The sequence below is a fragment of the Ranitomeya imitator genome, chromosome 6, assembly GCF_032444005.1.
Source record: "Ranitomeya imitator isolate aRanImi1 chromosome 6, aRanImi1.pri, whole genome shotgun sequence".
Lineage (NCBI taxonomy): Eukaryota > Metazoa > Chordata > Amphibia > Anura > Dendrobatidae > Ranitomeya > Ranitomeya imitator.
The window spans coordinates 246051580-246066744 of NC_091287.1; the positions used below are offsets into that span (position 1 = coordinate 246051580).

At 42.4% G+C, this 15165-nt stretch overlaps 1 protein-coding gene across 1 annotated transcript in view; it reads left to right on the forward strand.

The window, feature by feature from the left end:
* LOC138642420 (dynein axonemal heavy chain 5-like) overlaps nucleotides 1-15165 on the forward strand; it is a 546381-nt gene that overhangs the window by 184022 nt on the left and 347194 nt on the right. The window contains exons 36-38 of the mRNA XM_069730567.1: nucleotides 6559-6712; nucleotides 12905-13171; nucleotides 13865-13993. Of these exons, the coding sequence (XP_069586668.1) occupies nucleotides 6559-6712; nucleotides 12905-13171; nucleotides 13865-13993 (550 nt within the window). The remainder of the gene's footprint in view (nucleotides 1-6558; nucleotides 6713-12904; nucleotides 13172-13864; nucleotides 13994-15165) is intronic.

Genomic DNA, 15165 nt, shown 5'->3' on the forward strand with positions numbered 1-15165 from the left:
AGCGTCTTTCAGTGTGTGACGGCTGCCAATCATAAAAATCCGCTAAAAAACCCGCTATAAAAGTAAATCAAACCCCCCTTCATCACCCCCTTAGTTAGGGAAAAATTAAAAAAATGTATTTATTTCTATTTTCCCATTAGGGTTAGGGCTAGGGTTAGGGCTAGGGCTAGGGTTAGGGCTAGGGTTAGGGCTAGGGTTAGGGCTAGGGCTAGGGCTAGGGCTAGGGTTAGGGCTAGGGTTAGGGCTAGGGTTAGGGCTAGGGCTAGGGTTAGGGTTAGGGCTAGGATTAGGGCTAGGGTTAGGGTTAGGCCTAGGGCTAGGGTTAGGGCTAGGGTTAGGGCTAGGGTTAAGGCTAGGGTTAGGGCTAGGGTTAAGGCTACAGTTAGGGTTAAGGCTACAGTTAGGGCTGGGGCTAAAGTTAGGGTTAGGGTTTGGATTACATTTGCGGTTGGGAATAGGGTTGGGATTAGTGTTAGGGGTGTGTCTGGGTTAGAGGTGTGGTTAGGGTTACCATTGGGATTAGGGTTAGGGGTGTGTTTGGATTAGGGTTTCAGTTATAATTTAGGGGTTTCCACTGTTTAGACACATCAGGGGCTCTCCAAACGCGACATGGCGTCCGATCTCAATTCCAGCCAATTCTGCGTTGAAAAAGTAAAACAGTGCTCCTTCCCTTCCGAGCTCTCCCGTGTGTCCAAACAGGAGTTTACCCCAACATATGGGGTATCAGCGTACTCAGGACAAATTGGACAACAACTTTTGGGGTTCAATTTCTCCTGTTACCCTTGGGAAAATACAAAACTGGGGGCTAAAAAATAATTTTTGTGGGAAAGAAAAAGATTTTTTATTTTCACGGCTCTGCGTTAGAAACTGTAGTGAAACACTTGGGGGCTCAAAGTTCTCACAACACATCTAGCTAAGTTCCTTGGGGGGTCTAGTTTCCAATATGGGGTCAATTGTGGGGGGTTTCTACTGTTTAGGTACATTAGGGGCTCTGCAAACGCAATGTGACGCCTGCAGACCATTCCATCTAAGTCTGTATTCCAAATGGCGCTCCTTCCCTTCCGAGCCCTCCCATGCGCCCAAACGGTGGTTCCCCCCCACATATGGGGTATCAGCGCAGTCAGGACAAATTGCACAACAACTTTTGGGGTCCAATTTCTCCTGTTACCCTTGGGAAAATACAAAACTGGGGACTAAAAAATAATTTTTGTGATAAAAAATTTTTGTTTTATTTTTACGGCTCTGCATTATAAACTTCTGTGAAGGTCTTGGTGGGTCAAAGTGCTCACCACACATCTAGATAAGTTCCTTAGGGGGTCTACTTTCCAAAATGGTGTCACTTGTGGGGGGTTTCAATGTTTAGGCACATCAGTGGCTCTTCAAACGCAACATGGCGTCCCATCTCAATTCCTGTCAATTTTGCATTGAAAGGTCAAACGGCGCTCCTTCCCTTCCGAGCTCTCCCATGCGCCCAAACAGTGGTTTACCCCCACATATGGGGTATCAGCGTACTCAGGACAAATTGTACAACAACTTTTTGGTTCCAATTTCTTCTCTTACCATTGGGAAAATAAAAAATTGGGGGCGCAAAGATAATTTTTGTGAAAAAAAATGATTTTTTATTTTTACGGTTCTGCATTATAAACTTCTGTGAAGCACTTGGTGGGTCAAAGTGCTCACCACATCTCTAGATAAGTTCCTTAGGGGGTCTACTTTCCAAAATGGTGTCACTTGTGGGGGGTTTCAATGTTTAGGCACATCAGGGGCTCTCCAAACGCAACATGGCGTCCCATCTCAATTCTAGTCAATTTTGCATTAAAAAGTCAAATGGCGCTCCTTCGCTTCCAAGATCTGTCATGCGCCCAAACAGTGGTTTACCTCCACTTATGGGATATTGGCGTACTCAGGACAAATTGTACAACAAGGTTTGGGGTCCATTTTCTCCTGTAACCCTTGGTAAAATAAAACAAATTGGAGCTGAAGTAAATTTTTTGTGAAAAAAGTTAAATGTTAATTTTTATTTAAACATTCCAAAAATTCCTGTGAAACACCTGAAGGGTTAATAAACTTCCTGAATGTGGTTTTGAGAACCTTGAGGGGTGCAGTTTTTAGAATGGTGTCACACTTGAGTATTTTCTATCATATAGACCCCTCAAAATGACTTCAAATGAGATGTGGTCCCTAAAATAAAATGGTGTTGTAAAAATGAGAAATTGCTGGTCAACTTTTAACCCTTGTAACTCCCTAACAAAAAAAAAAATTGGTTCCAAAATTGTGCTGATGTAAAGTAGACATGTGGGAAATGTTACTTATTAAGTATTTTGTGTGACATATCTCTGTGATTTAATTGCATAAAAATTCAAAGTTGGAAAATTGCGAAATTTTCAAAATTTTTTCCATATTTCCGTTTTTTTTTCACAAATAAACGCAGGTAATATCAAAGAAATTTTACCACTATCATGAAGTACAATATGTCACGAGAAAACAATGTCAGAATCACCGGGATCCGTTGAAGCGTTCCAGAGTTATAACCTCATAAAGGGACAGTGGTCAGAATTGTAAAAATTGGCCCGGTCCATAACATGCAAACCACCCTTGGGGGTAAAGGGGTTAACATTCTGATCAGACTGTATAAAGCCCACTGCCACGTCACAGCAAACCTCTTAGTGGGTCTAGAGTCATGGGGACTCCGTCTTGCAGCATGGGGGCTGTGAGACACCAGGCCAACTGCCATGCTGTTGCATTGCCACTGTGGCTGTGGTCGGTGCACGACTCCACTCCTTGGGGGTGATGGGGACTCCTTTCATTTAGTGTTGGTCCTGTGTGGTGGCCATTGTTCAGTCTCTCAATGTACAAAACTGATAGAGACATACCCCAAGCGACTTGCAGCTGTAATCGCAGCAAAAGGTGGCGCAACAAAGTATTACGTTAAAGCGCCAAATAATATTGCACGCCCCACTTTTCAGTTTTTGAATTTCCACAAAAATTTAATATAACCAATAAATTTCGTTCAACGTCACCCTGAAAGGGGCGTAACTAAGTAGCTTCCTTGGTCTTCGCTGGAGCCTCTGATGGTTCGGTCAGACTTGTGCGGCAGGAAGCTACCAGGTGCTACTCCAGGGTGGTGTCTGTCTGTGGCTGCTGATCCCACCGGAGAACGGAACATAGACAGGCAAGCGGGCACAGCTGGCACTCTGGCAGACAGGCGGGCACGGCTGGGACACAGACAGGCAGACAGGTACAACAGAGACACTGGCAGGCAGGCGGGCGTGACTGGCTCTCTAGTAGGCAGGCAAGTACGGCTGGCTCTCTGGCAGGACAGGCGGACAAGGCTGTAAGAACACTGGAAGAATCGGTAGGGATTGGTCTGCAGGCAGGTATGGAATACAGGTAAGAACCTGTTCAGACAGGATGACTTAAGAATAGGTAGAGAAAGACCGCAAGAGCCAATGCAAAGTGAAAGCACAGGAGCTAGAGCCAAGAACAGAGATGCAGGAGACGCAGCCAGGAGGAGGAGCCAAGTGCAGAAACGCAGGAGGTGGAGCCAAGAGCAGGAGGCGAAGCTAAGTGCAGAAACGCAGGAGGCGGAGCCAATAGCAGGAGGCGGAGCCACATGCAGAAACGCAGGAGGCGGAGCCAAGAGCAGAAGGTGGAGCCAAGTGCAGAAACGCAGGAGGCGGGGCCAAGAGCAAGAGACGTAGAACCACAAGGAGCAGAGCCAGGTAGAACCGCAAGGAGCAGAGCCAGGTAAAACCGCAAGGAGCGGAGCCGCAGAGCGAGAGCTGAGCGGAGCCGCAGAGCAAAGCCACAGAGTGCAGAGCAAAGTTACAGAGAGCAGAGCTGGGATTAAAGTCACAGAATGCAGAGCTGAGAGCAGAACAAAGTCAGAGTGCAGAGCTGAGTGCAGAGCAAAGCCACAGAGTGCAGAGCGGAGAGCAAAACCACAGAGTGCAGAGCCGAGAGCAGAGCAAAGTCAGAGTGCAGAGCCCAGAGCAAAACCACAGAGAGCAGAGCAAGGTAACATTATGCAGAGCAAGGAGCAAAACAAGGTCGCAGAGCCAAAGCAGAGCAAACAAGACACAGAGTGCGCACAGCAGGGAAAGGAAACGAAGGCAGGGATATAAACGGACACAGGAACAGGCAGAGTGCAGAGCAAGACACAGAATGCAGAGCCCAGAGCAAAACCACAGAGAGCAGAGCAATGTAACATGCAGAGCAAGGAGCAAAGCAGAGAGCAAACAAGACACAGAGTAGGCAGTAGGCACAGCAGGGAAAGGAAACCAAGGCAGGGATATAAACGGACACAGGAACAAGACTTGGCTAAGACAAAGGGACAGAGACATGGACACAAGCCAGGGTCAAACGCCCCTCTGGGTGGCGGACATAGGCCAGGGTACAAGGCCCCACTGGATGGCAAATACAGGATGCAAACCAGGGTACAACGCTCCCCTAGGTGGTGGACATAAGAGTAACAGAGACAGGGCCTGGCACCTGAGCAGCTAAGATCTGACTGAGGGAGTAAGATGCACAGGCCCCCACCAATGGGTGGGGAAGTCTTAAATACAGGAAGCCTCATGGCAATTGGCCGGGGACACCTTAGCAAGGTGCACACAGTCTCAATAAGACACAGGAGTTGCCGGCGCCGCCACCTATGCACACAGGCAGAGCATGCACAGAGCAAGCAGCAGACATGAGGCACACAGCATGGAGCTGGCAGCAGAGAGAAGTCACAACAAGGCCCAGAGAAGTAAGTGAGTTTGAGTATAATGCAGGTGGGGGATGGGAGGCCATGCAGTGATGCCAGCAGGGTTGTTACAGCCGGGAGTGCTCGCGACCGTGACCTAAGCTGCCTAGCGTGCATGCGTGGGAAACGGGTTCCTCAGCGCAGCTGAGGACCCTGAAGAGGAGGCGGGATGCGGCGAGGGACCTAGGAAGCAAGGTGAGTATTTCCGTGCGCCGTAATAAAACTCCTCCAGAACTCTTTCTCATACGAACTCCTCTCCTCCTAAGCTATGCAGCAAATGCTAGCTCTGACATGGAATTGAATCACGAGCCAGGTTATAATGGGAATGGGAGTGGCTAACTGGGCTCAGCTGGGAATTCAGGGTTTTCCAACATGGATGATTAACTCCTGTTCTGCCAAAAAGAATAAATACATTTAAAATGAAGGTGAAGTGCTTCTTCTCAGCATAGGAGTAGAAGCAATCAGATGCCGTGGTCTTCTGGCTCCTCTCTGTTGCGGAAACCCTGTGACAGTAGGTACCTCTACTTTCTGTCTCGAAAAGTATCCATTGTAGATGGATTGAGTTGAATATAAGTAGGCTATGTTCCACAACAACTGATCAAAATTATTTCCCAATTTATTATTTTCCTTTTGAAATTGTCTGCAAATAAAAGAAGCTACCCAATCATATACATTGTTGTGATGTTCAGATTGAATAGCCATCAGTGTAATAACACAATATTTCATGAGTGTGGACATCTTCAAATGATGCCAAAATATATATACTGCATGTATAATATGTGTTTTGTCTTCACCATCTGTTACGCATTCCATCATCAACTCTTCCAAAAGTTGACAAGCATGTTTGATTATGGCATGCAATAGACAGATGGAAAAACAAAAGTGCAATAAGTAGTCCTTGGCTTTGAGAAACATTTTCTGACAGTAGAAAGTAAAATTCTGCATTATCTAATGATCTACAATGTCCAGATGTTCTCACTCCTACCCGTTGTTTTACACCTAAGATAGGTATTCTTATAGTGTTTCCTTAACGATTTGCTGAAGTTTTCCTGCTGTAATTTGGGTTTTCAAGATATTTTCCTGTTATTCCCATCTACTGTACTATACCTGTTGGCTTTCGTTTCTGATAAATAAGATCACACGCTGTAGACTTTTGCACTAGCAAAAGGTTACGTCTTAAATGTGGATCTATTCTATTAAAGAAAAGTCACTTCAAAGCCGGCAGTCAGAGAAAGAAATTTGAGCTCTTTACAATTTTTCTAAGAGCTACTGAACAATGGGCATAGATATTGGCAGCTAAGAAAATTCCCACACTGACATTTACGCCATGGCCTGTGTGACACCTGTGATTTCTATATACATAGCTGATCGATGTTGCAAAGGGGCTTGGATATATGGATACAAACGTTCTAACCGTTAGCTTTTCAAATCCAACATTTTTTTTCTTTTACCTGAAAAGATTTTTTTTTTTAAATAAATTGCAGTTACATTTATGTAGCTGTCTGTAGCTTAGCATGTTGCCAAGCCGTTTATAAGATTTCCTTCTATTTCTTGCCAATCCAAATAGAGAAAATGACTGGCCTACGATAAAAGTAGCTATGTATATATATTTCCTTTAAAGCATAAATTAAAAAAATGAATATATAATTCTTTTTTTGAATTATGATTTGATGTTTGTCACCGAAATTTGGCAGTAGAGATTTTAGAGTTCTATGGTTACAACTATTATGCCAAGACATTTTCTTTAAATAAATATATATGAAACAGTCTTTAATATGACAGTGATTTTTATTTTTGATGTGTGTTTTAAACAGATATAATGCACCATTTAAACCAACCATACAGCAATGGGTACAAAAACTGTCCAACACCACAGAAATTATTGAGAACTGGCTTACGGTGCAAAACCTTTGGATTTACCTGGAAGCTGTGTTTGTTGGTGGGGACATTGCAAAACAACTTCCACAGGTGGGTATCATTTTAGTTCTATAACCAATGAGAATGAGATCAGATAGCTACAAAGAGTTAAGAAGTAGGACAAAATACATTGCACCTCAGGTGAGCATACAGTGAGCTCAATGGATTAACTAACTTTCTTGAGTGGATTTAGGCACTCTTGGAATAAAGAGCCATAGGACCTCAAAATAGATGTCCATCCTTAAGAGGGGTATTGAGAAAAAAAATGTTTAGTGTGTTTAAAGTAGAAATAGATTACATTTACAAATGTACTTTAATTAAAGGGGTTGTCCAGGCTTGGGACAAAAGTTTGCAATCACTGTATGATTCCCTGGTAATCCCAGGACAAGCGGAAGGTCACATGACCACATACATGCGATTTGCATACTTGCTTTCATGTGCCAACTACTCTTACCTGCATCTCAATTTACTTCTGTAGAGAGATGCCAGATGGGGCTAGTTGCCATGTGTCTGCACATATGCAACTTGCATACATGCAGCCACAAGACAGGCCACTCACATATGGGATATTAGAGAATAATGATAGTGTGTCCATTGCATGTTGTCACCATTCTGCCATCTCCAGTCACATAGAATGATTGCACACTTTCGTCATAGGCTTGGACAACCCCTTTAAGAATAGAGTGCAAATGTCAAGATATCAGAGCAATCTCAGCAGCTCCATTTTACAGAGATGTTAGCTATCAGTATTTGGCTCATAAACAGTAATTATTTTTTTTAAGTTCAAGTGTATATTGCCAGAGAGATTTCACTAGGGGTGTGTACTTCTTCCTTTTTCTGAATCTGGCGAATCATAAGCAAGCACAACATATTGGTGAAAGAAGAGCACAACCCCACATTAGCTCTGATGAACAGTCTTCTCTCCTCACTGCAGAGTAATGACATGTGTTGGAGCACAGCAGACCCGAGTGTGATTAACTGACAGTTTTCTGCTCTTCTCACTGACATTAAGTGTGGGTGGAGGGTCAGTGCTGCAGATTTGAGACTCATTACAAACACTTCTAGTAGCTCTCCTCTAAAGTTTAAATGAGCTTTATTGGCATGACCAAATGCACATTATCATTGCCAAAGTGTAATACTGCCAACTCTGCTGTGCTGCTGCCCCTATGCACACCAAATTCTGTGTCACTATGTCTCATACAGAGCCTTTTCTAAGGTAAAGTACAAGTGTGTTCTTTTCCCCCTTGTATGTGGATGCCTGCTTATCATTGGCAGAGCTTGCAGCTCTCTGAGCGGATAGCTACTAAAAGTGTTTGTAATGAGATTGCAAGAGATGAGAGATGAAAGCTGTCAGCTAACCATAGTCAGGTCTGCTGTGCTCAAGGGAGGAGAGAAGACTGTTTGTCAATTCTACAATTCTATTGTGGAGGCGTGTTCTTTTTCCCCAGTGTGTTATTGCCTGATCATGATTGGTCAGCATCAGAAAGAGGAAGAAGTACATGCCCCCAGTGAAATCTCTCTGGTAATGCCCACTTGGACTTTTTTTAAATTAACTGTTTGGGTGCCAAATACTTTGGACATGTCTCTACAATGGAAAGGCAAAATAGAATAAAAAAAAAAATGTTTCATTCTGCTTTGCATTGGCTATTATATTATGTGTCTAGTTCAACATGAAAAATTATGTAGATGGTCCTTTTTAAGAATAGCAAACTAAGTACAATGGCCCTAACTGAATGACAAGGAGATAGCCTAATGTTCTGTATGTTCTGGGCTCATTTGAAGAGCAATATTTTGCTGATAACATGATGGTAAGTTGAGCAAAAAGATTTGATTTGCCCTGCTCTTGAGTCCAGTTTGATCATTCGTGGCAGCTTGGCAATGGCAGTCTTCTTTTCTGCGCCTGGCATCCCGAGTGCGTCTTGCACTTACTAATCCATATGATATCATGAACCAGGGCAGTGTGAAACTTTTTGCTTAACTCTAAATGTAGGTGCAAAGTGGCTGAAAGGATTTTCTAAAAGGATTTTAAACGGCCCTCCATAAATAGCTGGATCGGTTTTGTCAATGTAGTAGATAACTATTCAGCTGGTGACTGAAATGAGTATAACTAATTGCATATATTAATAACGTATGTCAATAATCTTATTGGCATTATGATTAATATATTTACAGCCCTCATAGGCAAAAATTGTAAAGCGTAACTGTCGTTTTCATTTTTATTTCACAAAATCTTCTTTCTCTGCCAAAATTGATCATTCAGCCATCTGCAGAACCAGGGCTGCTTTTCGCTCTACTGTATGTTACACTTATAATTTACTAGTATGGTTTTCCATGACAATTGTAGTTATATATTGTATTTGGAAAATAATTTAGAGAGTAATTTTCGTTTTAATTTTTATGTCATAAATTAATAATATATAGGAAAATAAGCAACTATGTAATATATCTTATCAGGTAGATTTTCTTCTTTCTCTGCCACAACTGATCTCTCTTGATCAAATTTCTCAATTCTGAGATAAAATCTCTTTTCATTGAAGACTTTCCCATTACTGAGATAGATGATGGCGGCTGCTATGGATACAATTCTATGTACATAGGTGGGGAGGTGGGAGGAGCTCTGCCTCTAGCTCCTCCCCTCCTATCTACATAGAATTGTATCTGTAGCAGCCGCCATCTTCAATCTCATTTAATGGGAAAGTCTTCTGCAGCGCCCCAGAGTCCTGGCTCGTTGCAGTAATGTTATTCTTCCACCAGGGGGAGTGATGTTACATCTGAAGGCAATGAAGGAGATCTTCTGTCCAGGTATCACAGTCGCACACACACTTCACACTCCAGCCACGAGGGGGAGCATAGGGTTCTATCTACTAGGCCACTCCTCACACAGGGTAAAACTGGTGGGTTGGGGAGGCAGTAGAGAGAGTTCCTGGATGGGGACCGACGAGGAAAGGTCTCCAGGTCAAGCTGGCTGGAGTGATCTCCAGTCAGACCCAGACTGCGGTCTGAGGAGGACGAGGGTACACGGAGCTGCGCCTGCATCCCAGGAAAGGACACGAAGAGAATTGTGCTGTAGTGAGTGAGAAGAGAAGTCATAGCAACAGGAGTGAAACATCAGTGGGAGACCAGCTAGAAGCTGGCTGCCTCCATCTGAAGCGCAGATCCGGTAGCCAGAATACTGAGGGAGTAAAGAGCTCTATGCTGTTACTTCAGAGACTGCCAGGACAGTTAATTCCACGTTAGCTGCCCGACCTTAACACCTAAGAAGACACGGTGGCAACTTGTGGGGGCCGGGGCGTCTCTAGGGTCCCTATAAAAAGCCTCAGGCCATCAGTCCTACGGGTTTGTTCTATCCGACTACGGGGAACAGTGAGAGGAGTAACAACAGTGAGGACCTTATTGGAGCTTATGCAAGTAGGGACCTACTGTGTTACTGTGTGCTAGGGGAAGGCTATTGATTTCCACCTGGATAAGGGGACTCTGGATTTGCCTTCAGACCGGCCGGACTCTGCCTACCCCGTGGTCCCTACCCTGGACTGTGGATGCTGAAGCCTTCAGTAAAGGTAAAGAGACTGCACCCTTGTGTCCTCGTTATTCACTGCGCCTTGCACCATCCTCCATCTACGCTCTGGGAAGCCCTGGGGACATACTTCACCTGTGGGAAGGTATACCATCTAGCTGCCATAACCCCAGTGGACGTTTAAGCAGCGTCGGTCACCCTCACTGAATACCACAGGTGGCGTCACGAACACTATCCTATAAACTGTTGTCCTTTTATTGGACGCCCCTCAAAGGGCCACGGGCCGGGTCCAGCCACTGTGACATCCCCATTGACTACAGAAGGGGCCCGGTACCGAGTACCCCATTGCCCTGACGTGGGGGCGCTCCACTTCAATGAAAAGAGATTTTACCTCAGAATTGAGAATTTTGATCAAGAGAGATCAGTTGTGGCAGAGAAAGAAGAAAATCTACCTGATAAGATATATTACATAGTTGCTTATTTTCATGTATATTATTAATTTATGACATAACAATTAAAACGTCAATTACTCTCTAAATTATTTTCCAAATACAATATATGCCTATAATTGTCATGGAAAACCATACTAGTAAATTATAAGTGTAACGTACAGTAGAGCGAAAAGCAGCCCTGGTTCTGCAGATGGCTATATGGCTTGTTGTCACTTGAAAAGCAAACCAGTTTATAAGCACGAGGGAAGGCGGATCAATAGGGAAAATGACTGTGTGGTGACAGTAAATTGATAGATCTGTAGAAGAGTCTATAGGGAGAATGGTAAAAGACTGCAAAAGAAAAATACATGGTAGGCTTGGCCACTTATGTTCTCTCGGTAGGCACATCCCACGGCGCAATGCCGGACAAAGGCTCGATGTCCCTTGTGCCAGTGTGTGTCAGGCATGATGTACATTGCCTTGGTTACTGCATCTGTAATATATCTCTATGTACAGATGATAATACCTGAAACATGTAATGGCCTTTCGTTAATACATATTATTATTAGTTGCGTGTCTTCCTTTAGAAAATATTCATACTATCCAAAAATAAGTGTAGGATGTAGCAATGTGAATATTGCTCAGTGTCACTATTCTTCTACCCGGAGACTGTAAATATATTGAAATGGACATTGGAGAGGATGCGCCTTGTACAGCGAAGGGAGCCGACATCCACGCTCAGATCATGACTCACATGATTGATTTTGTTAGAATGGCCTGACTTATCCAGCAGTGTCCTGTAAGATCAGAGTGACATGCCTCCTGGTATAAGCTTTGATTTTTTTTCCCTTCAAAGCTCGTATGTATATCCAAAGGGCTGGAGCTGAATCTACTGGGATAGTGCCTGACCTTTGCAATTTAATAAGCCTTTTTGATATTGATGAGAAATCTGTAACTGAAATACACAGTCAAAATAAGAGACATTTAAAGGGAAAAAGGAGTGGTCTATGTTTTATCAAAATGTTTACTCTCGGTCATCACGTCGTTACTGACATTATTCTGAAATAATTTCACACTCTGAAAATTTCAGATATTTATACAGTATCTATATTGACGGAGACTAGTAAAGATATTTTCAAAATCAGCACCACTCTTGTCCATTGACGGTATCTGGTAGAGTTTATTCCAGCTTATTCTAATCCTGGATGACTGATTTAATTAGCATTAATTAACTGATACTAATTATTATTTTAGTTAAAGTGAATCTGTCTACCCCATTTGATAGCGGGATAATGTAAGAGAAAAGAGCCTGATTCCAGCAATGTATCAAGTATGTAGCACGTCGCAGATCTCAAAGTTAACCCTGCACACACCACAACTTTCTATATACATTGTAAATTGACAGTAAGCTGATAATTAGTGGTGGGGGCGGAGTTTGACCCGGATGCACAGGAGCCCCTAGTCCAACAGTGGTAATCTCCTGCTGATAAAATACTCATTGTATTAAAACAACGGCACACAGCCTAATAAGTGACACATCACTGAAATCAGTGTCCCAGGTTCTACCACATGATACCCTCAGATTAAATAGCAAAAACCTGCTAACAGAATCCCTTTAATTATTTTAGTACAGCGCAATAGCTTCCTCCTTTTAAAAGCATATGACATGTATATAATTTAATGTTCGGAGACATTGGAGCTGATTTCTTAGGAACATGATTACCTAAGTAGCTTAGATATTTTGAGTTTGGAAAAAGGACTAGGAGAAACACACATTCAATGTGTAGCTATACGGGTGTTCATGGACAGATCCTAGATCCTATGGCAAAGCAGACATCTGACTCCTAGGAGGACAGTAATAGAATAAGGTAATAGTGCAGTGTTGTTATAGCATAAAATAATTGCATATTATGAAGTAATACAAGTTGAATCTACCTTACTGTGCAGAGAGGTTGCGGTATATGTGCCGATTTTTGCATTAGCCCAGGTGCATTAAACGTCACCTCTGGGAACATGATGCCCTGGACAGGTTTGATCTGTGGCTAGCGATGCAGTAAAATAGCAGTTTTGGCAGCGTCCTCCTTCCCTAGCGTGTTTAGACACCTAGAAGAAGCAGAAGTGTTTCTCATTACTATCATTGAATCTCTAATTGTCATTTTCTTGGCAGGTTGCAAAATTAAAGTGTTCATGTTTAATTAAACTGCCACTTTAATTAGCTGTCCATCGGTATATTATCTGCTAATATTACAAATGACATCACCTTGAGAAGTCACTGACATTGTGACATTCTATTCTCAGGAAGCCAAGAGGTTCCAGAACATTGACAAGTCTTGGCAGAAAATCATGCAGAGGGCTCATGAGACCCCCAACATAGTCCAGTGCTGTGTCGGCGATGAAACATTGGCACAATTGCTGCCACATTTATTGGAACAGCTGGAGATGTGTCAAAAGTCCCTTACTGGATACCTGGAAAAGAAGCGCTTAGTATTCCCCAGGTTTTTCTTTGTTTCTGATCCTGCCCTTCTGGAGATACTTGGTCAAGCATCCGATTCACACACCATTCAGGTAACAGAACTATCTCACGCTCTATCAGCAATTATCACATCTGAAAGACACAATTTCTAGGTTTTTTTTAATTATTATTATTTTAATTCTTGAAACATCATATTATTTCATCTGAATTTACAGGTAGATTCCAAATTGATAGTTATGATCAATTCAAAGCCTTTAACATATGTGATATTGGTCGCCGTTTATATCGCTCCATATGTCCATTTTCCTTTTTAATTCCTAATAAATGCAATCGTGTATGGACTGTAATATAGTGATGTCAGTTCATTATAAATTCATATAACTACCATATTTTCTTGACATTAAAATCATGTATATTATGGAAGCAAAATTTTGGCCAAATTGCAAACAATAATACAAATACTGTGTTCGTCCAAGGGCGCTGTAATCAAAATGCAATAAATAGATCAATTCTTATTAGGATTTTCAGTGCTGTGTCCTGTGACGGGATGCAGAACTGGCCAATAAGGGCAAAAAGTTACAATATGCCTGTATCCACCCACTATCCCAGAATCAGTAGTAATTTCCTTATGTGGAAATATGATGGCAGTAAACATGTACATTTCTTCTGCTTTGCTGTGGTGTTATATCTTTACTTTTTGCCAATCTACCTTTATGGTGACACTGTGGTGCCGTTTGAAGAAACTTAAAGTTTTTTTTTCATGTATTATTTTTTTGCCTTTTCAGGCTCATCTTCTAAGTTTATTTGACAATGTCAATAGAGTTGGATTTCATGAGAAGAACTATGATCACATTTTATATTTTGAATCCCAAGAAGGAGAAAAAGTAAACTTGATTGAACCAGTGAATGCCCAGGTAAGCCTGGGTCAAAATTTATTAGTAGAATCCATTGAAAAATAATAATAATCTTTATTTTTATATAGCACTAACATATTCCGCAGCGCTTTACAGGTTGCACACATTATCATCGCTGTCCCTGATAGGGCTCACAATCTAAATTCCCTATCAGTATGTCTTTGGAATGTTGGAGGAAACCGGAGTGCCCAGAGGAAACCCATGCAAACACGGGGAGAACATACAAACTCCTTGTAGATGTTGTCCTTGGTGGGATTTGAACCCAGGACTTCAAAGCTGCAAGGCTGTAGAGCTAAATATTGGTACAAATCCAATCTCCGCACATTCCTCATATGAAAATGAATAATGACCAGAACAGTTTTGCTGAGCCACTGTTTTCTTTTACTTGTGCTATTATTTATTGTAGGGGTGATGCTAATCTTGTATTACTGTGTAAAGAAGCATTGACTTAACTTGCAACTTTGGTAATAACCATTTACAATTTGCTATCTTGCTGATCGATGTGGGGATCCAACCACTGGGACCCTCGCCAATCCATTGGATGGTACTCCGAATAGAGAGTACCAGTGGTTATACCCCCACTGTTCAGTAAGTTATCAACTTTGTGTGGATGGGTGATAACTTGCAATGATGTGAATATAGACCTTAGCACAGCGTAAGCCTAAAATATCGTAAATTCTGATAAGTTTCAGTTAAAAAAAATTTGCTGAAAACTTGAAGGTAACGCTTTAACATACCTAAAAAGCTTTGTCCCAATTTGAATTTGAATTCAACTGAATATGTCTTCCAAGATTAAAGAAGCACTCCCAATAACTTTATTTTTTATAAAGCTGTGTAACTGTTAGTGTAGCGTAGTGTCAGTGTTCTAACATACTCTCTGATCAGTCTTGTGCAGTATCCAGTGCTGTTCCACTTTTCTCCTGAATATGAAATTTGTCTCTTCAGAGAGGAAGAGGACTAGAACTCTAGTGCCACCTACTGGAAGTAGCAATCCTAAAAGTCAATGTTGACCCTTTAACGAGCCTTGTCACATGACAGGATAAAAGTCTTCTCTTCTGAGTCACGTGATGCAAATTCGGGCTCCCTGGATCACACTGTGCTCCATGTGAGCCGGAAGTCTCTCTTACAAACTATGCATCTAGGGCCCTCAATCTAATGCTCCATGGATTTAT